The sequence below is a fragment of the Miniopterus natalensis genome, chromosome 19 (genome assembly GCF_054644295.1).
Source record: "Miniopterus natalensis isolate mMinNat1 chromosome 19, mMinNat1.hap1, whole genome shotgun sequence".
Taxonomy (NCBI): domain Eukaryota; kingdom Metazoa; phylum Chordata; class Mammalia; order Chiroptera; family Miniopteridae; genus Miniopterus; species Miniopterus natalensis.
The window spans coordinates 13,538,696-13,564,383 of record NC_142099.1 but is presented as its reverse complement, the minus strand read 5'-3'; the positions used below and the strand labels follow the sequence as shown (position 1 = coordinate 13,564,383).

Sequence of the window (25,688 nt, the reverse complement as noted above, 5' to 3'; positions counted from 1 at the left end):
ACCCTGGCTGGGGGCTGGCAGGCCCGCACCCTCCTCTCTCCTTGGCATGATGCCCTCAGGCAGTTCTATTCTGAGCTGTTGGGGTGTGAAGTAAGTCCTCGGGGCAGCGATAACAGCCTCAGAGTCAACACGACCTCAGTAAGTGTTAGATCCGGGGCTGGCGCCAAGCCCGGTCCCCTCCCTGGCCGCGGGCCGCCCCATCCGCCACTGGCTCTGGGGTCTGCTCCCTGCGGCCTGGGAATGGGGAAGTCGTTCTGGTTCCCTGCCCCTTTGAGCCCAGGCGCGGTGCCTGACCCCTCAACCACATTCCTTCAGAGTCTGGGAGCCGCAGCAGGCTGCCTTGTTGGGGAAATGACTCTGGAGGTCACCAGAGCGATGCACCCCCTGGTGGCCATGGTGGGCTCAGGCCTGGGCCGTTGGGCGTCTGTGGACAGGAGGGCTCTGGTGCCTGGCTTGGGAACCTTCTTCCGTCAGGCGCCATATCCATCAGGCAGCCCTGCCCTGAGCAATGGCCACACCCAGCACAGAAACTAAGAGGAATGGTCAGGCTCAGGGAAGGCAGAGATGTGCCTGGCATCACAGTTTATTGTTTATAAACCATGAAAATGACAGCTGTTGCTTGGCACAGGCCTAGCAGTCCCTACCGCAAGGGGGCAGCAGTGGGCACCGGAGGTCTTGCCTGGCCCAACCTAATGGGGACATCCAACCTCCACTCTGGCTCCAAAGGGAGACTTGGCACGTTGGCATAGGTGCGGGGCAAGTAAAGCATGCAAGAGGGAGAAGAGGGGTGTAAGAGGCATGCGGCTGAAGGGTATGGGGACCCACATAAACAAAGGATAGGGTCCTCTTCCCCTCACCAAGGAGTGCCTGGGCAGTGTCCGACCAAAGAGCCTGTCCACTCTAAGGCTATAATTCAGCATCAGTGGGGCAGGGAGCTTGGCAGGGCAGAGGGCAGAGCTGGGGATCATGCCCAGTGTTCCAGGAGCCTTCCCTGTCAATTGGCCTGAGTGCTGGGGAGAAAGGGGCAGGGATGGGGGAAGGGGCTCTCTCCATGACTCGGTTAAGATGCCAGGGGCAGAGTATGGAGCAGAAACTTGGTGGGGGTCTGGATTAACAGGCAATGGAGAAAATGGGGTACATCCAGAGAGGTGAGCAGAGGAGTGTCCCTTGGTCAAGAGATGCTCCTGGAAAGACACAGACACGGGTAAAGGACAGGATTACATGGTAGGAAGAGTTTGAGGGAAAAGCTGCCGGAGGAATCACCCGGCTCCAGGAAGTTTGGAGGGCCAGGGCCCAGGAAGGGCTCAGAATGTCAGTCCAGCTTGGCGAAGCCTCCAATGGTGACCTTCCTCTCAGGCTTAGTGCCCACAGGCTCCTGTAGCTGTACAGCACCCCCACCAATGAAGCAAAAGGCAGGGCACACAGGCCCCGAGCAGTCCAGGGGGCACTCCAGGAGCCCACGGAAGGACACAGCATCCAGGAAGGAAACCCGACCCTGCTCGTAGTCCAGGCAGATACCCAGGCGGGGTGGCAGGGGCACTGTGCAGCCGGCTGCCGGGCCATCCCTCCCAGTCAGCCCTGCATTTGAGCTGGCCCCGGATCCCAGCAGGATCTTGCCCATGCCAATGGTGAGGAAAGCAAAGGGTGGCGACGCTTCCACTGTGGCATCCTCGGCCCCACTGTCATGTCCACTGTCTGGGTCGTACCTGCAGGAGAGGGCATTGGGTAAGAGGATGTTGGGGCGTGGAATAAGGGAGTGGGGAATGGGGTACCAGAGGGCTGAGATGTCGGATGTCTGGAATATTGGTTGAGAAGATGAATTTGGGATATTGAGAAAACATTTGAAGAGACAGGGTTTAGATTGTAGGGTTGGGGTTTTGGTTTGGCAGAAAAAGGGTATTGAAAGGAAACACACTGGCAAGGGAGGTATGGGGCAAAGGAAAGACAAGGTATTGGTAAAGCACACTGAAGAAACACAGCCTTATCGAGGAAAGGAGGCCGTGAGAAATATGGTTTTGGGGACAGCATGCTGGGAGAGGGCTCTGAGGGTTATAGGATGCTGGAAAATGAGGAGTTAGTGACTAAGGTACTGGGTGAGAGGACAGGCAGAGGAAGGACGTTGGGAAGGTGAAGTGTGGGGAGGATGATGAGGGCAGACTGGTGTCACAGATGAGCAATGTCAGAAAGATGTGGGGTTGGGGATGGAACTGCAACTGGACAGAAAGGATTTTGAAGAAATGGGGTCCTGGGGGACAGAGTGCTGGGGAGAAAGGGTTTAGGGAGAAAAGCATGTGTGGGAGGGTGTTACGTAGAATGTTAAGCATATAAGGGTTTGGAGATGGAAAGTTAAAGAAAGAATTTCAGGGTGTTAAGAAAAGATATGGTTGCAAAAGGTGTGGAAGAGAAAAGGTTTTGTGGGGAAAGGATGTTGGAAATGGGGTATTAGGGAGAAAGACATGGAGGCTCAGAGAGATGGTATATTAGTCCTGAGTGACAGATGGAAGGAAGTGGAGATGGTTCCCTCCCTTATCATCTCCTTCCCCAGCCACGCACTCCAAAAATCAGTCCTCAAAATTCTCCACTGATCCCTCCCACATTTCCCCTGGCCACAGCCCCCCCCCCCATCCTGGCTTCTATTATCTTACTGCTTCCTCCTAGTCTCCTCCAAGCTCCACCCCAGCAAGTCTGTGCTCCCCCTGCCACCCCTACCCTGTCCCCAGCTCCCCTACCCAAGGCCCCCGCACCCTATCCCTGCCAGAGTGGCCTAACCTGGGGCTGATCACATCAGAGGCACCCTGGAAGCTTTCCTGAAGTTTGCTCTCCAGCCCAACGCCCACCTTGACCAAGTAGGAGGCTGGGTCTACAGCGCAGGCCCAGTAGCTGCGGCCCTGGGTCACGGCCACATCGCCCAGGACCACGTCCACACTCAGATGGCAGCCGGTGAGCAGCCGCTCAGCAGCCAACAGCAGGGGCAGCCCTGGAACACTCCGCACCGCTCGCTGGTCCTTGCTGATGGCCAGCCTCTCTCGGCTTGTGCCCCAGCGGCCATCGAGGAAGAAGTGAAGGACTGGAGTGGGGGAAGGTTGAGACAAAAGGAAGGACTTCAGGGACAAACACTGGCACTGGGGACTGTGAGGTGTTAGCACAAGACACTGGGAGATTTCAGAACATGAAACAAGTTGCCAAAGGGTGGGCAGGAAGCTTTGGGAACAGGCTGGGGAACTGGAGTGAGGGGCATAGAAAAAAAGAAGGGGATATTCCAAATGGGCATGGACCCCAAGAAGAGTTTTAGTGATGACCAGTGGACACAGAAACTGGTCTTCCAGACCCAGTTGACTCACGGATGCTTCCTCTGACCCCTTTCCCATGGCTGTTCCATTCCATGTGGAATTCCCACCACCACCTGCCTGCACCTTCCAGCCTGCACTCTGGTGCTCATATCTGGTCCTTACATCCAACCCCTACCTTTCTGCCCCTATGTGGGTGGTGATGCTCCTTTATGATGCCTATGTGCCAGGGTCCACACTCTTCTGGAGAGTCATTTTACTACCATTTATTGAACCCTTACACGAGGTGAAAACTCTGCAAAGATTTTACATGTATCAATTTAATTCTCACAACAACCCTATGAGCTAAGTATTGTAAATATCTTGAACTTGAAGTTCAGAGAGGGGGAATAACTTGCCCAAAGCTATACAGTTGGCAAGAGGCAGAGCTGGGATTTGAACCCAGGAAGTCTAGTTTCAGAGTTAGTGAGCGTGACTCAATGTATCATACTGTCTCTCCAGTGCTCACCCAGCCCCAGCTGTTAGTGCCTGGGTCCCAGCATACCCTGTGCCCTTCCTGTGCCACACTGTGCCCATCCATCTGCCCACTCACCGGGCGCTGGGGGTGTGTGCAGGTGCACATCTTCACTGTACTCGCCATAGCCAGCCTTGTTGCAGCCTCGGACACGCAGCACGTACACAGAGCCTGTGTCAGGGTTCTCCAGCAGGGCGCTGGTGCCCCTCACCTCCTCCCGCCGCTGCCAGTGGGTGGGGCCTGGCTGGGCAGGCACGTCTGTGCGCCGGAACTCAATGGTGTAGTGCCAGGCAGGTGGTGAGTGGGGGGGCAGCCGCCAGCACAGGAAGATCTGGTCATAGGCAAAGGTGCGCTGGGTGTCAATGACTGGAGCCTCAGGCACTGTTGGAAGAGACAGTAGGGTCAGTCAGGGCCTGGCCACTGGCCGGGCATGGAGGGTAGGCAGGAAAAGGGAAAGCAGCGGGAGCCGGGGGGGTGAGTGTGGGTGAGAGGGACCTGGGGAAATGACCCGTCTGGGCATTGGGCAGGGGATGGGCAGGCAGAGCCCAAGGGAGAAGGAGAGAGGCAGGTGCTCCCTGGGCAGGCAGGAGGCCTGGGTGTTAGTCTTGTCTGCCACACTGGCCTTAGGTCAATTACTTCCCCTTTTCTGGGCCTCAGTTTCCTCCTCTGCCAAATGAGGGCATCAGACCAGATGGAGACCCTTCTTTCTATGACCCTTTTATTTTATGAATAAAGAGGAGCCCCAGGGAAAGGCCACTGGAACCCAGGCAAGAGGGCACTGAAGAGGAAGGAGGGGACAGAGTGGGAGGGAGATAGATATGAGTCATCAAGACAGAAGGTGGGGACAACAGAGGGCAAGCAAAAGCTTGATGGCAAGGGACAAAGGCCAAGGAAAAGAGAAGAAAAGTCCAGAGGAAAAGGGTCACAAGGCCGAAAGGTCAGAAGGGCCAGGATTAGGCAAACACCTAAGGAAAGCAGAAGAGAGACAGGGTACTGGTCTGGGGGGAGACTGAGAGTCTGGTTAAGGCAGAGAAGAAAGCAAAGAGTGGTGGCTGAGCTGCATGGGGGCTGCGGGGTGGAGCAGGGGGCCCGGGCCGCTGACTTGCCTGGGGTGCTCCGGAGCAGAGTCCGCGGTGGCCACAGCCTACAAACAAAGAGAGGGAGAAGCAGCGCTGAGCGCGGTGGGCCCGTGCGGCCGGTGGGCTAGGTGGGAGGGGCGGCTGGCCAGGCTGGGCAGTAGGCTGGGAGGTCCCCGGTGGGCACTGCCCCCCGGGCCCGCTGCTGGGGAAGAAGGGAGGAAGGCTCTAATTGGACATGGGGCCTGGCCATCTCCTTACCTCGAAGGAAGTTAAGCTCTGTCAGCAGCTTCATCTCACGCCCCACGTCCAGCTGGCAATGGCGGAAGGAGGAGCTGGCAGCTGGCCGAAACGTCTGGAGGGCCTCTGTAGCTCGAGCAATCCTGGGATGGAGGCACCCAAGGGTCAGGCACTGCCATCTGGGCAGCCACCCTTCTCCTTGATTCTGCCTGCCTGCCCCTAGAGCCCTGGCATCTGCTTTGGGTGTCTTCCCTGTCCCTTCAGGCAAGCTGGATATTGGTTCTGCCTGGTGAGAATCCTCAGGGCCCAGCTCTCCATCGGATGGTACTGACATTGTCTTGGACATCGACTACACCCGTGATGCCCCTGCCCCCCCGTGAGCCCATGTCCCTGAGCTGTGCCCTGAAGTACCTGTTATGTAACTGCTTGGCTGCTTGCACAAAGCAAGGCTGGTCTGTTTCCTTAAGGACCTCCTGGGCGTAGCCCACCAGACCTGAGCCATCCAGCAGGCTCCGGTGCTCTTGGAGCTGGGCGCTGAGACGGGCCAGGCGCTCCTGCTGGCATTCCTCTATGGCCTGAAGCAGCGATGCCCTCTTCTCCTCCAGCACAGCCCCTAGCCCCCGCACCAGCTGGGACACCTCTTCCTTGGCCTGCTGACCACTCACCTGCCCAGAGAGCAACACTTACTATCTTCTTGAAGGCAGTGCCTGTGCCAGCCTCTTGGGGCACCACACCATGGGTAGGATCATAAAGGATCTGGGGAAATCGTACCCACCCATTTTAACAGGGCCAGGCTTATGGTTCCAAAGGCACCTATATACCCAGATGGGCTCAATTCCTGACCATTTGTGCTAAACTTCCTGGCACCCACACCATAGTTTCTAAGGACTCCCCCAAATAAAAGGGATCACGAGTGCACTAATGCCTATCTGGGCTGCACCAACATCACCGGGATCTGTGCTATCCTTATTGCCCATGCCCATGTCAGCTGATTCATGCAATCTGGAAGAAGGTATCAGAGCCATGGCCTTACCCTAGATCCAGGGATATATGCCATCCTCAGCAGGATTCTGAGCCTGAGGGCATCTGAGCTACATCCCTGGGGCTTTTCAAACTCTCCCAGTCCTGGGAGATAGCCACCCTGTCCCCACTGTAGTTCCAGATACATCCTGGCCTGGGGCACTGATGTTCCTGCCAACTTGCTTTAACCAGAACCTCGACACATCCATGGACCCCACACTTCATGAGTTTGCAACCAGGTGATTGGGCCGTGCCTGTCCATACCCTCTTGCTGCTTCCATGCCCAGGTAGGGCCAAGGGCCACCTCTATGCCCTCCCTCACCTCAGTGTGCCTCACGGTCTCCTCCAGCTCACAGATCTGGGTCTGTACTGTGTCCTGGTTTCCTAGGATGTATGTCAGGCTCTTTGTCAGTTTGTCCTAAGAGGGAAGAAAGAGGTGGGCATCATACCTGGCTCAGCAGAAGCCAGCAGAGGAGGTGTGAGAGGATGTGAGTAGGTTAGCACTGGGGTTGAGTTGGTGGGGGTCTTCACCTTAAGGGCCTGGTAGGCACTGAGCACCGGTGTGATCTTGTGCCCGCTGTGGGTGCGCCTCACTCGGCAGAGTTGGCATACCAGACGTTGGCATGTCTTGCAGTAGTGGGTCACCTCTTCCTTGTGGTCTGGGCACATTAGACCCTAGGGGCAGAAAGAGCAATGGCATAGTCAGCCAGTGGTCTGTGTAAGGGTGCTGACCTACCACAGGAGCAGTTTGGTGCCGTCCCTCCACCGGCCAGATGGGGGTGAAGAGGAGCTCGGCTGAGGGTGCTCCACAGTGCCGCCTGGTGGTACAAACTAGCATCAAAGAGAGCCTTTCCTGCACCCTCCAGGCACCAGCATTGCTCCTCCCTTCATCTATCTACCTCAGCAGAGGTGTGGTGATAACAATAAAGATGACAATCTTATCCTTGTGGTTAATAATTAACCTTGTCCATCTTGTTCTCTGTCATATCCCAATGCCTAGAATAGCGCTAGGCACATAGATGCTTGATACATATTTGTTCAATGAATAAGTGCATACAGGCCTTTAATGTACAGATAAATTTCACAAATATTATCTCATGTGACCCTCTGAACAGCCCTGAGGATGTGGATATTGCAGGACAGATATCAGCCTCATTCAGCAGACAGGATGAAGGCTCAAAGATGTTCAGAGATTTGTCCAGTGCCTTTTTTCTTGTTGTTACAGAAAAAGGAGCTTGGCAATGGCAAACCCCTACCCACCTCCTTTTGGAGGCTCACAATGCCAGGCATCCCCACCCATCCAGTTCTACCATGCTCCTCCCTTCCCGGGGCCTGCAAGGGCTAGCTCACCTTGGGGCGGAAGGAGAGGGTGGGCAGAGTGGGCTCATGCTGGGCCTTCTGGGTACCCCAGGGGTGGAAGAGCTTGAAGCACTCGTTGCAAAAGGTGGCACGGCACTCGGTGCAGCCCTTGGTGGCCTCTAGCGGTGGGGGCTTGCACAGTTGGCACAGGATGGAGCCACCCACACTCACACTCTGGCGGTACCGCTCCACCACACGCTCCAGGGTCAGGTTCCGGAACAGGCCTGCCAGGCCCCGCTCCCCCAGCTCCACATCACCCTGGCAGGCTGGGCACGGGAACATGAACACCTGGGGGTGCAAAGCACCTCGCTTCCGCCCGGGGTATGTCCCAAAGCCTGTGGATGGGCCGGGGAGGCAGGGAGGTGAAAATTACAGCTGGTTGGGGGTGGGGGAAGTCTGTTCAATTAAAAACTTAAATTTTATTATGCTAGATCTCAGCTGAGCCTAACTGAGCAAAATCTCCACCCCTGAAAGCTTGACAGATGCCCCTGATCAGGGATGACCCCTTCTATCTTCCTGATGGGCATCCCAGCATCCTCAACCCCACCCCGCAAGCCCCCAGCCCCACCTGACTTAAGCAGCCGGTCCAGGCGTTCTGGCTTGGGGAGAGTTCTTCGGGACAGGCGGGGACTGCGGGTGGAAGGGGTGGAGGCAGGAGAGGTGGGCTCAGAGCTGGGGTCCCCACCATGGCCTACATAGCCCTGCTGGCCCAGCACCTCACGGGCACAGGCTTGGCACACATTGTGGGTACAGGGCAGCACCAGTGGCTGCTTGTACATCTCTTGGCACACTGGACACAGCAGTTCCTTCTCCATGTTCTTCATGCTCGTCTGTGGAGGGACCAGGAGGTTAGGTCAGAGCTTGGACACTTGGGCATATTTTGACAGGCCCCTCAGTTGCCCTTAGGGACCCAAGGGGTCTCAGGAAGGTGCAAGACAAACTGCCTATGGCTTTTCCCCAGTATGAGCCTAGGCCTGGCTCACAGACCTTCCCAGCTCTGTCTCCTGCCTCTATGTCTCTCAGGCAGAGCTAAAGGCCTACGCAGGAGGAGGGATGGTTGGAGATCGTGCCGCCCCCAGTCTCAAGCTCCACCCCCTTCGTTCCCCGGCTCAGTCGGATCTGCGGCCCCTCGCACCTGGCCTTTGCCCCCTCCCCCATCTCTGCTCCTGCCCGCGGCGCTTCTCTCAAGGACACCGCCCATTGGACACGTAGGTGCGGACCCCCGCCCCCTTCTCCGGCACACCCCGCGCCCCCTCCCACGCGTGACTGCTCCCTATAGGCAGGCGCAGCTCTCTCCATCCTCCGGCTCACTACGCCCGTCTTCCCGCTGCGGCTCGGGCCTGCGGCCTCCCAGCCTCCATCCACCATCCTTCACTTCCCCAGCCGTCTCCTCCAGTCCCCGAAACCGACCCATTCTCCTCCGCCCCCCACCATCCGGACCCCCGCTCCTTCCCCCGGAGCAGCCGGGCTAGCCGCAAACCCTTCCCCAAGCGAGGGGGGAACCCGGGCCTCTCCCGCTCGCCCCCTCCCCACCGGAAGTACCCCTCCCTTTCTTAGTGGCGGGGGTCCTCAAGCTATGCCCCACCCCCTCACCTCACCTTGGTCCCCCTCTTTGCAGCCATCCCTGTCAGGGGCGCAGCTGACACAAAGGAGGGAGGGACAAGTAGGGAGGGGGGAGGAAGTGGTGGTGGGGGGAGCAAGGTTGGCACCGCCCCTGGGAGAGCCGGGCATGGGTTGCCATGACAACCGCAGGAGGCTGGGAGGCAGCGGGGAGTGGGGGTGCCGTGGGGTGGGGTCTCCTGGAACTGTCCAGATTGGGAACTACACCCTGGGGCGGCTCTTTCATCGCCCCCACCTGTCCTCAGGAAATTTTCTTGGACAATTTCCAAGCTCACCCCCACCCCCTCCGCAACAGTAAAGCCCCATTGCCCTGCAGCCCCAGCCCCGGGGTACAGTTGGCGGCTGCCCCAGCGCGCCCGCTGCGTCCGGGCAGCTCCCTGTTCCTCACACCCCAGCAGATGGACACCTTCGCGGCACCCACCTCCGGGCTGTCCCCGGATTACCATCTCATGCCTGCATCCCGACCCTCCCAGTCCTTTCTGCCATCACCAGCCCCCCGTCTGCATCCCAGCATCTTGCCGGATCCCCACCTGTTCGAGGTCCCGGCCGGCCCGGACCCTGTCCTCCCCCTCCCCTCCCCCTCGACCCCGCCTTAACTCACACTGATGCGGACCAGTGCATCCATGATAGAGGTGAAGGTCTGCAGGTCCTCGCCCTCAGCCATGGCCCTACCCCGCCCGGCCGCCCCCGGGTGCCCGATCCCGGCAGCGCCTGAGAACCCGGGGCTTAGAGCAGGAGCCCGGTGGGGGTGTGGGGAGGGGTGGGGGTAAAATATCACTGCGCATGCTCCAGGGACAGCCTCGAACAGCGCCAGCCGGGATGGGAGGTGGGAAATAGTTTTCCCCACGTGGTTCTCAGGAGGCGGCGGCGGTGGGGTAACATGGGATGGTGTTTGAAGGGGGAACCGTTTCTTATGTTCGCATTCTTCATTGGCTCCTAGTCATACTCACATAAAGCGGAAGGATAGTTTTAGAGAAAGATGGGCTCCAGGATGGCAGGACTAGATTTTGGTTTGGCCAAGAGTCTACGGGAGGTGATGGAAGATGGTTTGACTTTGGGTGGTGGGCACGCAGTGCAATGTACGGATTTTGTATCATAGAAACGTACACTTGAGCCCTGGCCAGTGTGACTCAGTTGGTTGAGCGTCCTCCCATGCGCCGGAGGGTCGCCGGTTGGATTCCTAGTCAGGGCACACGCCCAGGTTGTGAGTTCCATGCCCGGTGGGGTGCGTGGGGCAGACAATCAACTGATGTTTCCCTCTCTCTCTCCTCTCTTCCTCTCTCTAAAAAAATCAATAAAAACATTTTTTAAAAAAACAATGAAAAAGTGTACACTTGAAACCTATATGATCATATTTAACCGGTGTCACCCCAATAAATTTTTAAAGAAGAATCTACAGGGAATGTCGAGGCACTGATCATGGAGGGGGCAGGTTTGAGGAACAGGCATTAGAGGTGACATAATGACAAAGAAGCTAGAGGTTATGGGCCGTAGTCCCAGTGACTTGAAGAGTTAAGCGCAGCTTGCGTTGAAAGGCAGCAGTTGCTCCGGGTGCGGGTGAGCGCGGAGGACTAGGGCGGTGGCCGAAGATGCTCTTTGACGCAATATTTCCTCCCTGCCGGAAGAGGGCGCCACATAAGGCGCCGAGAGGGAGAAAGAGGCAGACTTGGGGGAAGCGAGTCCGCGCCGGTGCTCACGCACGCGCACAGGCAACGGCACCGGTCCGTCTCCACTTTCTTGGCCCGAGGAGTCCCTTGGACCCAGCGGCAGGGCGTGATGGGTAACGGCACCGGCGGGATACCCCGGCCGAACTAGTGGGGGTCGGAGTTGGCGCGGACCAGCTTTCCCGGTCCTCTCCCCGCAGAGCTGACGTGTCCTGGGTTCCAGGGGGCGGGCCGGTTTGCACGGGGCGGGGGGGTGCCGGGCGTCCCGGGCCGAGGTATTCGGGGGTCGTCGTGGTGTAGTGCGGGGAGCTGGGGAATATGGCTGCAGGCCCGGGAGCGCTTGGAAGTGGTCGGGCCCTCGAACTCGCGGACCTGCCGAATCTGCCTGCGGCTCCTGGAGGGAGGCCGGGCCCGCCTGACTGCCCGTCTCTTCTCTCATCCCCTCCAGTGGTGGGTACGGGCACTTCGCTGGCGCTGTCCTCCCTCCTGTCCCTGCTGCTCTTCGCTGGGATGCAGATGTACAGCCGCCAGCTGGCCTCCACCGAGTGGCTCACCATCCAGGGGGGCCTGCTTGGCTCCGGCCTTTTCGTCTTCTCTCTCACTGTATCCTTCTGCGGTGGAGGGGGGCGAGGTGTTTGAGGGTAGGAAGGGTGGAGGGCTACGCAGGCTTGTGCCCATCCCATTACCCACACAGCTCTGCCCTACTCCTTAATTCCCTCAACCCAGGCCTTCAATAATCTGGAGAATCTTGTCTTTGGCAAAGGATTCCAAGCAAAGATCTTTCCCGAGAGTAAGTGAAAAGTGGGGCTTGAGAATTTGAACCCTCTCCTCAAACCTCCCCCAACCTGAATTTCCAGGCGCTTAGAAGGCAAAGGTTGTTTAGGAGAAGGAAATAGGTTAATAAGACTGTCTGGAGACAGATCACACTTTTGGATCCAGCACTTCAGCTCACTCCTGGAACTGGAGCTGGAAGAGAAGGCCTTTGAAAGCAAGAAACTCAGTTGTCTTATGGCTAGTTCCCAGGGAATGTTTGAGGGGAACAGGCGAGTTTGGACCTGTTTTGTATACATCCACGAGGAGGTGTGCCTTGTTCCCACCAGAAGCAGCAGAAGGAAGGACCAAGTTCCTTGAGGGGTTCTGATGTGAAATTGACCCAATATTAGTGAATTCTATTTGAGATGATTGTGAAGAGCTTAAGTATTAGATACACCAAGTTTCTGTCAGCAGGAATCCTGACCAAATTAGAATAACTTAGACTGTTTCTTGTTTGAAATGATCCTTGTTATTGCTCATGAAATTGAGATTTGATGATTTAGTTATTTATGGAGAATTAAGTTCATAAAGCAAATTAGGCATCAAGGCCAGATCACACCAAGAATGCCATATGCTCAAAAATTGACAACCGAGGCCCCTCCCCTTCCTGTGCAGTGGAGATGCCCTGGGCATTGGGGGGGGGGTCCTTCTCACACTTTCACTGCCAGGCTGCTGTCAGGCTGCAGCACCTTAGCTTGCCGACCTGCTGGTTGCTTTTTCTCTGCCCTCACTGCTTCATGAAGCCGCTGGTCTTATTCGTCCTCAGTGGTCCCCGTGCTGGCAAAGAGACCCAGTGTGCCCATATCGTGGAGAAATATGGCTACATATACCTTTCTGTAGGAGAACTTCTTAATTAAAAGAAAAATTCAGATTCATAGTTTGGTGAACTCATTGAAAAGTCATTAAAGATGAAAAGATTGTGCTAGTTGAGATAACCATCAATTTTTATTTTTTTAAAAATATCTTTATTGATTTCAGAGAGAGGAAGGGAGAGGGAGAGAGAAACATCAGTGATGAGAGAGTCGTCATTGATCGGCTGCCTCCTGCATACCCCCAATTGGGGATCGAGCCCGCAACCAGGACATGTGCGCTGACTGAGAACCGAACAGTGATCTCCTGGATCCTAGGTTGATGCTCAACCACTGAGCCATGCCCAGCTGGGCTCAACCATCAATTTTTTAAAGAGGGAAATGGATTAGACAATGCCTGCCAATGCTCAGAAGAATAAATTCTTGATTGATGGGTTTCCAAGAAATCAAGACAACCTTCAAAGTTGGAACAAGACCATGGATGGGAAGGCAGATTTATTTTATTACTTTATTTAAAAAATTTTTAAATTTATTGATTTTAGAGAGAGGAGAAAGGAGAGGGAGAGATAGAAACATCGATTTGTTCCACTTATTTATACATTCGTTAATTGATTCTAGTGTGTGCCCTGACCAGACTCAAACCCTTGGGGTATCTGGATGACTCTCTAACCAACTGAGCTACCGCACCAGGGTGGAAGGCAGATTTATTTAAGATTTAAACACTACTGTACTTTGGTCAGAACAACAATATATCCTATAAATGTTTTTTAAAAATTGACAGCAGATGCCATCTCATGTAAAGCCCTGCTCTAGGCCTTGCTCTTTACACCTAGCCCTGTTGCAAGCTTCTGGAGCTCCTTCTATCCAGCAGCCCCAGGATTTCTCTTTGTTAGATTTTGTTTGCATGTGAATTGTCGTCATTTACTTGTGAAAGAAACCTTTGTTGTGGGGCAGGGTTCCTGACCCTCTTTGCTTGTCTTGCTCTTCCCAAGGGACAGGTGGGGTTTGCCTTTGCTTTCTGCCCTCCCACCTTGTCGTCATGCCACATCCCTTCAAGAAGTTTCTTGGAAGGCCCCAGATTTCTCCTAGACTTCACATCTGAATGCCTGGTATTTCCATTCTGACCTCTACCCTCCTTGTCCCCTCTTGCCTCCCCAGTTCTTTTCTGCCTCCTGTTGGCTCTTTTTGCATCTGGCCTCATCCATCGAGTCTGTGTCACCACCTGGTAAGTGCCTGACAGCTGGGTAAGGGGTCAGTATCCTGTCCTTTGGCCCTGGATCCTCCTTTGATGGTTCCATCCTTCCCCATACCCCCTTCCCTCCCTCTTCTCCCTTTCTCCCCCTTTCCCATTTTCCTAAACCTGAGCCTGGATTCTTTCCCTGATGCTGGTATCCGTCCTGAGAGGCACCAGGCTTGCAGCATGCCCACCAATTCCATGACCTTTTTGTCTTCTCCCTGTAGCTTCATCTTCTCCATGGTTGGTCTGTACTACATCAACAAGATCTCCTCCACTCTGTATCAGGCAACAACTCCAGTCCTCACACCAGCCAAGGTCACTGGCAAGAGCAAAAAGAGAAACTGACCCTGAATAAAGTTGATTCTTTGTAGCTCTGTGAGCTGTGATAAGCTGCGGCCCTCTTTTGCCAGTGCGTGCATGGGTGTTATGGTTGTACAGAGTGTTAGGACACATGGGTACCTTCTTCTTTCAGACCTTAGGGATGGTGCGGCTTTCCTTCCACTGAGGTTCATTTTTGCCAAATATTTATAGAGTGCCATCAGTGGCCAGGTACTTTGCCCGGCACTGGAGTGACATATGTTTGTGTCTCATCATGGAAGAAAAATGCACCAGTGATCTGTAGTCTTGACCTTTGGGAAAAGGGATAAAGGCTGCAGTGTGGGAAGGCCTGTCAGAACTGGACTAGATCTTGGAACAGAAGAATAAGGGAAGGGAAGGCTACACCTACACCTCCCCTACACCTCCCCGGGGGGTTTCATTTATACCTTTGTTACTCTTAGTGTCCCACTTCAGCAAACAAGCTCTTGCCCCTTCTGCTCCAAGTCTGTGGGTGGGATACCTACTGGTGTGGTCCACCTAGACCCATGTCTTCTACCCCAGCATGGAAATATACCTGTGTTTAGAAAGACTCCCAAGGTTGATCACTGCCCCATTCCCTTTCTGGTGCCTTCATTTTTCATCTCTGTCTAGTAGCCAAGAGATTAGAAACATCCTAAGTTTTAGCAAAGTATATAAAATGACAGGAACAAGGCCATCCACCTTGGAGCCAGCCTTGATAGAAATGAAAGACGTGGCTTCTCAGGTTCTACTTTGTTCGGCTCTGTCATGAGGAACATCCCTGTCCAGAGTACCTGCCCTTTGGGGCACGTAGGCACCCTGCCTCCTGCTGGGTGGTGTGGGCTTTAGGGTGTGCACAGTGCCTTGGTCAGTTTTGTGTTCTCTGTAGCGCCTGATAATGGGCAGTAAAAACTAGTGGGCTGGTTGAAAGAACCTGCCCTTCTAGAACAGAAAACCCTGTTACATGGATGTGCCTAAGTGAGGGAAGAAGCCCCAGTGAAGATGACGTAAGTCAGAGGAGTTCAGTTCCAGGATTAGAGCCCTCACTCCCATCCTCTAATTAGAGGCCCACTGGGACACACCCCCATTGGCTGGAATCCCAAACCCTTTCTCCAGTCCCTAGGCTGAGGGAATGCTGTGCAGTTTACTCAGGATACCTGCAGAGGGCGCCATGAGCTCAGCGCCGGGAGACTAGCAACAATCCCCCTTGCAAGCCTCACGGGGAGGGTTGGGGTGGATTGCTGCTGGGTGTCCAGTGGAAGCCAACCTTGGAGGACCCAAAAGACTAGCTCACTTGGGAGGGCTGAAGCTTGGATCAGTCTCCTTGCTCCTTTAGGCTGGGAGGGGAGGCAAAGAGCTCAGTGGAGGCCAGAGCCTCCCTGAGGAAATGGCGGCTCTAGGCTCCAACTTACCTAGTTATGGTTGGGGGGTTGCAGTATGCGGGACCCTCTGGGAAGGAGGAGAGGTTGTCCAAAATGGGCCCTGGACCTACGAGGTGGCTGGGTTGCATCTGGGCCTCACTCCGTCAAACCTTGTCTTTGTCCTAACCTGGGTGGGAGCAGTGGGCAGAGGGCCAAGTCCCAGGCCAGGTGAGCATAGACACAGCTGGGGGTATCTGGCCACCCGAGGGCACCTTGCCTCCCAAGATGAGAGCTTGGGTGGGGCCAGGCGAGGGAAGGGGAGGGAGGAGCTGGAGAGCAGGTGCCAGGGCACCCACTGCGTAGGCACCAGGGACAGCAGGTGGCCCAGAAATAATGACCCCTTCCTCAGGGAATGCATTTACAAGGCAGGTTGGCGCCAACCTCCGCCCTCCACTCAGCCTGTCTCTGGGTTTCCTAGTTGCAAGCTGCCTGCACCTGACCTACCAATTAACCCTGACAAGGGTATCCCAGCCACCTATCACCATCATTAAGTAAGGGGGTGAGAGGCCATCGTGGCTTCTGGAGACCTGAAGGTGAGAAGGGCAAAGGTGCTAACCTCTTGGCCCCTGGACTCCTGGGGCTCTGCTTCACCCTGTGGCTGGAGGCCTGGGAGAGAGAGGGGCTCTCACACCCCTGGAGGGCAAAGGGAAGCCAGATGTTTCCTCTGCCTCCTGCTCCCTCACATGTGGTCCCGACACCCGTGCCTGCTCCCGGAAACAGGAGTAAATAATACAGGGGAGGGGATGTGAATGGGGACTCTGGCGCAATAGGGTGCTCCTTGGGACAGGAGGTGATTCCACCACCAAGGCAGTGTGAATGTGAGACAGAGCAAGAAGGCTCCCCAACCCTGCAGAGGCTGGACTCCCCGCTGGCATGAGGGGGCACCTGGCACATAGGGTGCGCTAGAGGGTCAGGGCAGAGTGGGGGTGCTCAGGCAGGGAGGGAGAGTCTGAGTCAGGCCAGCCCTTTCCGGCCCTTATTGTCCTTGGTGAGAACAGGACGTAGTCTCGTAGTCTGGTTCCCACTGCCTGTTCCCCCCAACCCCCAGCTCTGCTCCCCAGGGGATTGGGAAGGATATTGTGAAACAGGAGCGAGCCAGAGACTCTTAGAGACAGAGATGCTGAGAGATACAGAGACAGATACAAAGGGGAGCATTCAAGTTCATTGTGAGCCCAGCAGGCCCTGGGCACTGTGGGAACCACAAAAGAATGGGAAACTGGAGGCCCTGCCCTCAGGGACCTCCGGGCTGGCCTGCCCGGTGCACACTCCTCCTTGACTTAGGTCACCCACAGAGCAGCCTCTTAAGCAAACAATGGCCTGAACCCTTGGAACCCTTGTGCACGAGGTTGGTGGCACTTTAATTGCTCCACTTCAGATACATTTCTTTGCCTCCCTCCCAGCAAACTGGCAGTTCCTCAGGGGGCAGGGCCAAGATCCCAAATACCACCTGGATAGGTGACAGCTGACAGACAGTGCTGAGAGCAGGCTGGCCAAACAGAGGTTGCACTGCAATGCTGTTCGCTGAGTTTCTGCAGAGGCAGGGAGAGAGCCCCCTAGTTGGCCCTGGAATTAGGCACCCGCATCACCTGCTGCAGGCCTGCCCTCTGGCACAGTGTGGAGCTCTCCCTCTGCGGTGTAGTCAGCTGTTCCCACCCCAGGCTCTGCAACATGGGATCTGGGGAAAGGGAGAGGCTGACACCCTTCCAACTCTCTTCTACCTGGGCCCACAGTGCTTAGCAACTGCTCCCTGGAGAGAGGCACTCCAAAAGATCCAGAGGTCCAGCTCCCTTCAACTATTGAGGCTCCAGATACACTTTATTTTATTTAAAAATTTTTTATTTATTGATTTAGAGAGAGAGAGAAAAACATCAACTTGTTGTTCCACTTACTTATGCATTCATTGGTTGTTTCTTGTATGTGCCCTGACTGGGGATTGAACCTGCAACGTTGGTGTATTAGGACGATCCTTTAACCAACAGAGCTACCCGGACAGGGCCAGATATGCTTTAAAATGAAGAAAAGCTTGCCCAGCGGGCATGGATCAGCAGTTGAGCATCAACCTATGATCCAGAAGATCGCGGTTCAATTCCGGATCAGGGCACATGCCCGGGTTGCAGGCTCGATCCCCAGTCGGGGGATTGTAGGAGGCAGCTGATCAATGACTCTCTCCCATCATTGATGTTTCTATGTCTCTCTCTCCCTCTCCCTTCCTCCCTCTGAAATCAATAAAGATATATATTTAAAATAAAATAAAAAGATACATTAAAAAAATTTAAAAATAATAAAATGAAGAAAAGCTTGAAGGTTTGGGGTGGGGGTGCAGGGGTGGGGTGGAGGAGATCAATGGAGGAAAAAAGACATTTGTAATACTTTCAACAATAAAGATAAATTTAAAAAAATAAAATGAAAAGCTGAGGCATGTTTGAAATGTTTACATCCAACAAATTAACACTTGTTAATACAAAATCATAGTACAATATAATGATCTTGCTCATTACAGGATTTTTAGAAATTTTTCTTCACAGGGAACTACAGGCCCTATTTTATAAAGTCCTATGATAATGGGCATATCAGGTTCACTGTATGATTCTTTCTGCTTTTGTATACATTTGAAAATTCCATAGTAAAAGCTAAGTCACTTGTATGGTAAGTCCCTCCTTTCTGTTCTATGAGAGAGTAGCAGTGTGATATTTTGTAACCGTACTTGGAGATAACATCAGAAATCTAAGTTTGAGGCTCTGTGTGACAATAAGGCCTGAGCCAAATGTACCTCAAGGCCTGTGAGGAGCCCTTTTTGTAAAACTACCCTCACTCCAAATAAGCTAGAAGAGCAGGGGAAGATTCCCCTACCCGTTCCAGGCTGAGGGCTGCACTGTCAAGAGGTACTGAAGATCCTGTGAGCACAGGCCAGGATCTCCCAGAAAAAACCTTCCACACACCCCCTTCTGGGCCAAGAGTTGCTACGAGGGCTGACCTGGGGCTGCTTTGAGGGGATTTCTGGGACTGAGGTGTGTGTGCGCACCTGTGTGGTAGGTACTAGGAGTAATCTGGCAGTGAGACCCCTCCCCTTCCTGCTCTCAGTCTCCAGCCCCCATTTCCAGCCTCTGTGACCAGGGCCTTCTTCTGATTCAGATAAATGGAGGGTTCTAGGCAGTATGTGGGGTAGTGGGAAAAACCTGGGTCTTGAAATCAGACAGACCTGAGTTCTAGATTGCGCTCTGAACCTTACCAGGTGAGGGTCCTTGGGCAAGTTGAGTGACTCCTTGGTACTTTAATTTCCTCAACTGTAAAATGGGAGTAATAGCCCTGGCCGATGTGGCTCAGTTGGTTGAGTGTTGTCCTGTGCACCAAAAGGTCGCTGGTTTGGTTCCTGGTCAAGGCACATGTCCTGGTTGCAGGCTTGATCCCTGGTAGGGGGCATGCAGGGGGCAACCACTCTAACATTGATGTTTCTCTTTCTCCCTCCCTCCCCCTTCTTTTCTCTCTAAAAAAAATCAATACCAAAAAATATATATATAATATATTTTTATTGATTTCAGAGAGAGGAAGGGAGAGGGAAAGAGAGAGAGAAACATCAATGATGAGAGTCATTGATCAGCTGCCTCCCGCATGTGCCCTGACCAGGAATCGAACCGTGATCTCCTGGATGCTAGGTCGACGCTCAACTGCTGAGCCACGCCTGGCTGGGCCAAAATATTTTTTAAAAGAATGGGAATAATAATACCTATGTCAGATTGTGGTAAGGAAGATTTGAATTAAATAACAATGTGGAAGAGCCTAGCCAGCATAGTGCTTGACCCACCAGGTATTTGACAAATATTAGTTTCCTTAAAAAATTTTTTAAATTTATTTTAGAGAGAGAGAGAAAGGGAGAGGGAGAGAGAGAGAAACATCAAGGATAGAGAACCCAAAACCCAGGCATGTGCCCTGAGGGGGAATGGAACCAGGGACCTCTCAGTGCATGGGACCATGATCAGCCAACTGAGCCACACAAACTAGGGTGACAAATGCCATTTTTCCCTATGTGATGACAACACCACCACCTTTAATTGAACATTTACCACTTGCCAGTCAATGTACTTAGTGCCTTACAGATAGTCTCAATTTCAATCCTCACTTCACCCTCATTGCTGTTCTTATTCCATGAGATGGTTAATTTTATGTCTCAACTTGGCTGGGCCATGGTGCCCAGATAGTAGGTCAAATATTATTCTGGATGTTTCTGTGAGGGTGTTTTTGAGTGGGGTTTACATTTAAAATACAATACAAGCCCAGCCGGGCGTGCCTCAGAGGTTGAGCATTGACCTAGGATCCAGGAGATTGAGGTTCGATTCCGGGTCAGGGCGCATGCCCGGGTTGCGGGCTCGATCCCCAGCAGGGGGCGTGCAGGAGGCAGCTGATCAATGACGACTCTCTCATCATTGATGTTTCTATCTCTCCTTCTCCCTTCCTCTCTCGCTAAAATCAATAAAGATATATTAAAAATGATAATAATAAAATAAAATGAAAGTAAAACAAATTGACCTCCACAGTATGGCCGGGCCTTATCGAATCCACTGAAGGCCTACATTGAACAAACGACTGACCTCCTCAGAGCAGGGGGGAATTCAGCAGCAAGAAGTCTTTGGACTTGAACTACAACACTTCTCCCTCCTTCACTTCATTCAGGTTTCCTTGCAAATGTCTCCTTCTCAGTGGGGCCTTTCTGGCTGTGCTATATAACAGCATATTCTGTCGCCCTATTTAGCCCTTTACCTGGCTGTATTTTTCTTCATGGCTCTTCTCGTTACTTTATATATTAAATATTTATTTGATTGTTTCTTCTCTGACCCCCACCACTTCACTGAAAGCAGGGAGTTTGTCTGTTTTGTTCACTAGAACACTGCTTGAGGTCTCAATGTATGTGGGTGCTCAATACATATTTGTTAAAGGAAGAAACAAGGACCCTAATAGCAGCCCACCACTGTCACACTTTGAGCTCTTTTCTGAAACTCAATTTCCACCCTGCCTCAGTTCCAAACTGCTGAATCCCCAGAATCAGCCAGATGTTTCCCTCAGCTGCCAGGCCTGTTCCTGGTCCCTCCTCCCACAGGCTATCTTCTTGTCCCACCTTGGTCTCCAGCTCTTCTCTAGGAAACCCTGACTCACCCCGCCCCCTCTCCAATCAGCAACGGGATCTCTGATCTACCTACCATTTCCTCCTAAAGCCTGGCTGTAATTTTGTAAGTATGTGTTCTTGTTGATTGCATGTGTGTTCTGCCTGTCTCCCCAGAGGAACTGTGGGTGCCCTGAGGACAGGGATGGAGTGAACACAGCCTGACCACCTGGAAGCTTTGCCAAGGGCCAGTAATCACCTTGGCACCTGTGGGCACACAGAAGCTCTCCTGCCTGACATTGTACACACAGGCACGCGTGGGGGTCACCCACTCCTCTGAGGTGCGAAGCTGCTGACCTGAGGGACAGACCCTGCCCCCCAACACAAATACTTTCAAGGGGTCTTTAATAGCCTGGCCTGCTTTTCCAGCCTCTTCTCCTGCCACTCCCCCAGGAAGTTGTCTTTGTCCCAGAAACAGCCACAGAGGATTATTCACCATGGATTCTCATGCCTTTACGCCTTTGTTCAGACGTTCCCTTGGCCTCTCATGCCCCACGCCCCTGCCTGAACGACTCTTACTCATTTTTCCAGTACCAACTCCAGTGCCAGGGCCTCTAGGAAGCCTTCCTCCCGTCAATTCCTTCCTCTATTTTGTATGTAATTTTGTACATTTCCCATCTTCCATGCACTTTAGCATGAAGGCTCCCAGATTTGGAATTTCTCTCCCTCTGAAATCAAAGCTCGAAAGAACAGAAAAACCTAACGAACATGAGTTTATCCATCTGCGGAAGTAACTTACCTCAGAAGATGGTTTGGGAATGATGGGAGGGAGACTGGGGGGCCAAGCCCTGAGATGTAACTAATGACAGCTATTCATAACAGCACAAGAGTAACTGACACCCATTATGGCTTTCCAAATTCCACAAGTGGGTTTAAGTACCCTACCTAGATTAGCTCCTTTAATCTTAGAGCAACCCCACAAGGGAGGATCAATTAATCATTGATTCCATTGTACAGCCGAGAAAACTGAGGTCCAGAGAAGTTAAGTTACTTGCCCAAGATCACATTGCTAAGTAAAAGAAAGATCCAGGACCCACATTTTCTTGTGACATATATAGGATTTCACTTTTCACATTATTTTTTTTAATGCACTGGGAATTAATTTTGGTATGAGGTGTGAGGCTGACCTCTAACTTCATTTACTTTTACAAATGGTAAGCTAGTTGCCAGTGGTTTTCAAGCAATTCACCCTTTCTCACTTGCTTGAGATGCCATATCTATCATATGCTAAATTGGTATATATTTGATCTAATTTTTCGCTTTTTATTCTGTTCAGTGGATCTTGGGAGGAAGGTACTATATTGTAGTGGCAAACTCTGCAGGCTCTGAAGTCAGATCATTTGGGGTGTGCCTCAGTTCCCTCACTTGTGAGATGTAGATAACACTAACACCTACTTCTTGTGATGGCTGTGAAGGTGGAATGAGATAATGCACATAAAGTACTCATTACGGCGCCTGGCACAGTGTAATCAACCAATGAACATCAGTTGCTGTGATGATCCCTATCTGCCCGTTCCTGGACCATAACCCACGAGGGTGGAATTACTAAGCACATAGCTTTGAGCTGATGGGACAGCTCTGCTTCTTACTCTCTGCATGTCCTTGGGCAAGTTACTTACCTTCTGAAAAAAAATTTAAAAACAACAACAACTCTATTTGACAATCAGCAGTTAGCTCCTGTCCACATTAAGTGTTTCTAGATTTTTGGAAGTGGTGACAGGTACGCAGGTGACCAGCACATAGAGCTTGTCTGGCGAATCTTCATCCTCCCCCGGTCCTCTGGACAAGCGCACCCTGATCGACGCGGGACACTCCTTAGTCCTTCGGCCCAGGCAGCTTTGGTGAGCCGGGTGTCAGTGCGGACATCTGGAGTCCCAGCTCCTTCGTGGCAAGTTTCCGGATCTCCTTGAGTGCCCGAGAGGCCCGCTTCTTGACCCCACTCTGGTCACCGCCTCGTCGATGGCAGAACGGCCCGTCTTACTCCCGCCGCCCTTTGTGGGAGCCACGACGCCGGCCCAAGTTGGAAAGAAGAACTTACCTTCCACTGTCTCTCTGCTCTGGTTTCCTCGCTCACAATAGGGACACACAAGCATCTACGACAGCAGCCTGAACGTTAACCACGACCCCTCAGTGCATGTTTATTCTGCTGCCGATTATTACGTTATAATTTATTATCTGTCTTTATGTATTGTAGCCCCTCCTCATCTTTCCCTCCAAAATTTTATGGGGAGTGGCAGTCATTCACAGCCAGCTCTACTGGGGGTGAATAAAATAGAATTTCTGGATCTGCAGAGTTGATGCCTGGCCTTGACCTGCCCTGAAAGTCATTGTGACCAGTGAGGTCTCGAGTGAGCCAATAAGTAGGATTTGGGGGGTGGGGTGCAGAATGGGGAAGGGACAGGGTGTGTGTGTGTGGAGTTTTGAAGTTCATATAGCAGGTTTTAAAAAATGTTTTTATTCTGTCTTAATTCTTATTTTAACAAAGAAATTTGCATCGTTTAAAAAGCCAACTAGTTCTACAAGGCATTTAATGAAAACTAACAGTCCCTGTCCCACTCTTCCACATGATACACACACTCCTGCGTAAACCACTCTCAAGTTTATTGGCTACTTCTTTTGGCACTTGCCTTTATATTTCTAAATAACATGCTTATATTGTTATTTCTTTTTTATATTTATTTATTTTTTTAATCCTCACCCAAGGATATTTTTTCCATTGCTTTTCATGGGGGGGGGGGACATCAGTGTGAGAGAGACACACCAATTGGTTGCCTCCGGCACATGCCCTGCCCGGGGCCAGATACTTGCCCTTGGTCGGATTCACACCCAGGACCCTTCAGCCCACAGGCGGACGTTCTAACCACTGAGCCAAATCAGCCAGGGCTTCTTTTTCATATTTTAGATATAATCAGTATACTGTCTGTGGTGGAAGATGAAGATATAGTTCTCTCTAATCCTAACTCTTCTAATATGCTTCCTACCCCCACACTCTCAATTAAAATATATTTAAACTTTTAGTTAAATCAATATTCACTCAGTGTTTACATTATTACGCTGTGAAAATATTCTTCACAGCTGAGTTACATAGTGTTTGTACTAAGACTGTAAATCTGTAAAAACTGCTTTCGTTAATTAACATGAAGACATGGGGCTGAGAAACTTCCTTCTCTAGAATCGTAGCCACAAGTTTTGCTACTTGAAATCAGTCAGTGAGAATGGAACACGCCACCCTTGCCTGGAAGTCTGAGCCATGTGGATTACTTTGACACAAAGAAGCAGCCTTGAATTCCAGCCTAGATGCAAAGCCTCAGATAATGGGATTTTGGACACAACTGTAGATTTATCTTAATTATGTAGTTGTCTATTACATAATTATCTAAAATTAATTATCTTAATTTTGTAGTTTCCAAGTGAATCCTCAGTCCACTTCTCAGCCCAGGCTTGCTGTTGATTCCCTCACTTATATCGGTGTTTACCTTGAACCTATCAAAACACTGCTTTATTTAAATCCACCTTTACCATAGCCTATAATGACCCTGTTTTTCCTTTGATGAGCCACTCCATATAGTTCCTCTGGTGTGTGTTCTTTTTTGAGCAGTGATAAATTTAACTCTGTTCAACATACAGTTATGTTCCTACTGGTCTTTACCAAGCAGGCCTTTTATCAATTCTCTTTCCTTCCTTTTATAGCTCTTTATTTTTCCTAAAGTTGATAATTGCTTGACCTTTTATTTTTTATCTTTGTTGTTGAAAGTATTACAGGTGTCCCATTCCCCCCCCCCCAATGATCCCTTCCACCCCTCTCCTACCCCCTTCCCTAGACCTTCACATTATTGTCTGTGTCCATGGGTTATGCATATATTCATATAAATTCTTTGGTTAGTCTCTTCCCACTCTCCACCCTCACCCCCTTCCCTCTCCCCTCTGAAATACAATAGTCTGTAGCATGCTTCAATGTCTCTGGGTCTATTTTGTTTGTCAGTTTATTTTGTTCATCTGACCTTTTCTTTTACTTGTTTTTTTATATACATATTATGAATTCATTCCCCATACCCTCTGAAAGATGTATACACCTTCTCTCAATACCTTAAGCATATCAGACAATTCTTCTGTTCTACACTTTTCCCCCTTAAAGACACCCTCCTGGGGCCCTTCTTCCCCTGGCTCCAAGCTGTACTGGTTTCTCCTCTGCTTTTCTTTTTAAAAATATGACAATCTTTGTTTTAACACCTATCTCAAAGCATCATGGTTACTTGCCAATGCATCCGTTTTACTGACTCCTCTTTTCCCCCTCCACCCCAGGAGGGACCATATGTCTTGGTATTTCTATTTCTCCAAAGTTTATCATGGCGCTCAAGAAACATTCCAATGGTTAGGGGCAGAGATGTTGCTCATGTTCTGTTGACCTTGAGTGTTAGCTATAGTTATAAGAAACATTAATTATGTTCTGTTAACTGTGATTGTTCTGTTCTAATTAGAAAAAGCATTTTCTACCCTGGCTGGGAGTTATAGACCAGGACATGGGAATTACCCTTGGAATGCGGTACATTCTCCTTTTCCAAGAACTGCCTATCATCAAGGTAAGATTAACAGCCTTGTTCTCCAAACAATGGAATCCAGGAGGCACCCGTCCTTTGCGACCCCCAGCCCACATTGCTTGTAACCTGTTAGCATTATACCTTGCCTACTTCCCCACGCCTGTAATTCCTACTTTCCCACCTGATCTTTGTCCTTCTACCCATTATAAGCAGCTGACTTATGGGGGGCGAGGGGCAGCAGAGCAGATTTTCATGGGTGACCCTTACTGCTCTCCCTTATTGGCTGCAATATTGGAATAAACCTCGTATGATTCAACCCTGTCTCTGCTTAGTTGGCTCAAATGGTGACAGGCTGCCCAGACCTATTTTTGTCCAGTTTCAGAAGGAATGACTGAACGAATGGAATTTGTATGCATAAATGAAGTTTAAGGAGAATGATATTCCAAGGTGCCCTCGGGCTTTTTTTCTTTCTTTCCTTTTTATTGAATTTATTGGGGTGACACTGGTTAACAAAATCATACAGCTTTCAGGCGCACAATGGCCTCAGGCTTTCCGCAGCCCCACGCCAGCTTGGAGCGGGATTCTCCGGGAGAGAAGCA

The 25,688-nt window shown here is 51.9% G+C and overlaps 2 protein-coding genes across 2 annotated transcripts; one reads left to right on the top strand and one right to left on the bottom strand.

The window, feature by feature from the left end:
* Positions 1-413: 413 nt before the first annotated feature.
* Positions 414-8,539, bottom strand: TRIM46 (tripartite motif containing 46). Its single transcript, XM_016221628.2, has 9 exons — positions 8,065-8,539; positions 7,488-7,831; positions 6,669-6,812; positions 6,460-6,555; positions 5,529-5,782; positions 5,139-5,260; positions 3,880-4,182; positions 2,770-3,067; positions 414-1,706 (listed from the first exon to the last, which is right to left on the bottom strand). Exons 1-9 carry the CDS (start codon positions 8,318-8,320, stop codon positions 1,313-1,315), a joined length of 2,211 nt encoding a protein of 736 aa, XP_016077114.1. The 5' UTR covers positions 8,321-8,539; the 3' UTR covers positions 414-1,312.
* A 2,275-nt stretch (positions 8,540-10,814) lies between these two features.
* Positions 10,815-14,009, top strand: KRTCAP2 (keratinocyte associated protein 2). The gene is made up of 5 exons (XM_016221629.2): positions 10,815-10,896; positions 11,229-11,383; positions 11,507-11,570; positions 13,561-13,627; positions 13,864-14,009. Exons 1-5 carry the CDS (start codon positions 10,893-10,895, stop codon positions 13,982-13,984), a joined length of 411 nt encoding a protein of 136 aa, XP_016077115.1. The 5' UTR covers positions 10,815-10,892; the 3' UTR covers positions 13,985-14,009.
* Positions 14,010-25,688: the final 11,679 nt, after the last annotated feature.

Coding starts and splice junctions, on each gene's coding strand:
- KRTCAP2 (XM_016221629.2), top strand. Junction 11,384..11,506: donor TTTTCGTCTTCTCTCTCACT/GTATCCTTCTGC, acceptor CCCTCAACCCAG/GCCTTCAATAATCTGGAGAA. Junction 13,628..13,863: donor CGAGTCTGTGTCACCACCTG/GTAAGTGCCTGA, acceptor TTCTCCCTGTAG/CTTCATCTTCTCCATGGTTG.
- TRIM46 (XM_016221628.2), bottom strand. CDS start 8,320: ATGAAGAACATGGAGAAGGAACTGCTGTGTCCAGTGTGCCAAGAGATG. Junction 6,556..6,668: donor GTGCCTACCAGGCCCTTAAG/GTGAAGACCCCC, acceptor CTTCCCTCTTAG/GACAAACTGACAAAGAGCCT. Junction 3,068..3,879: donor GCACACACCCCCAGCGCCCG/GTGAGTGGGCAG, acceptor CCCCCACTCCAG/TCCTTCACTTCTTCCTCGAT.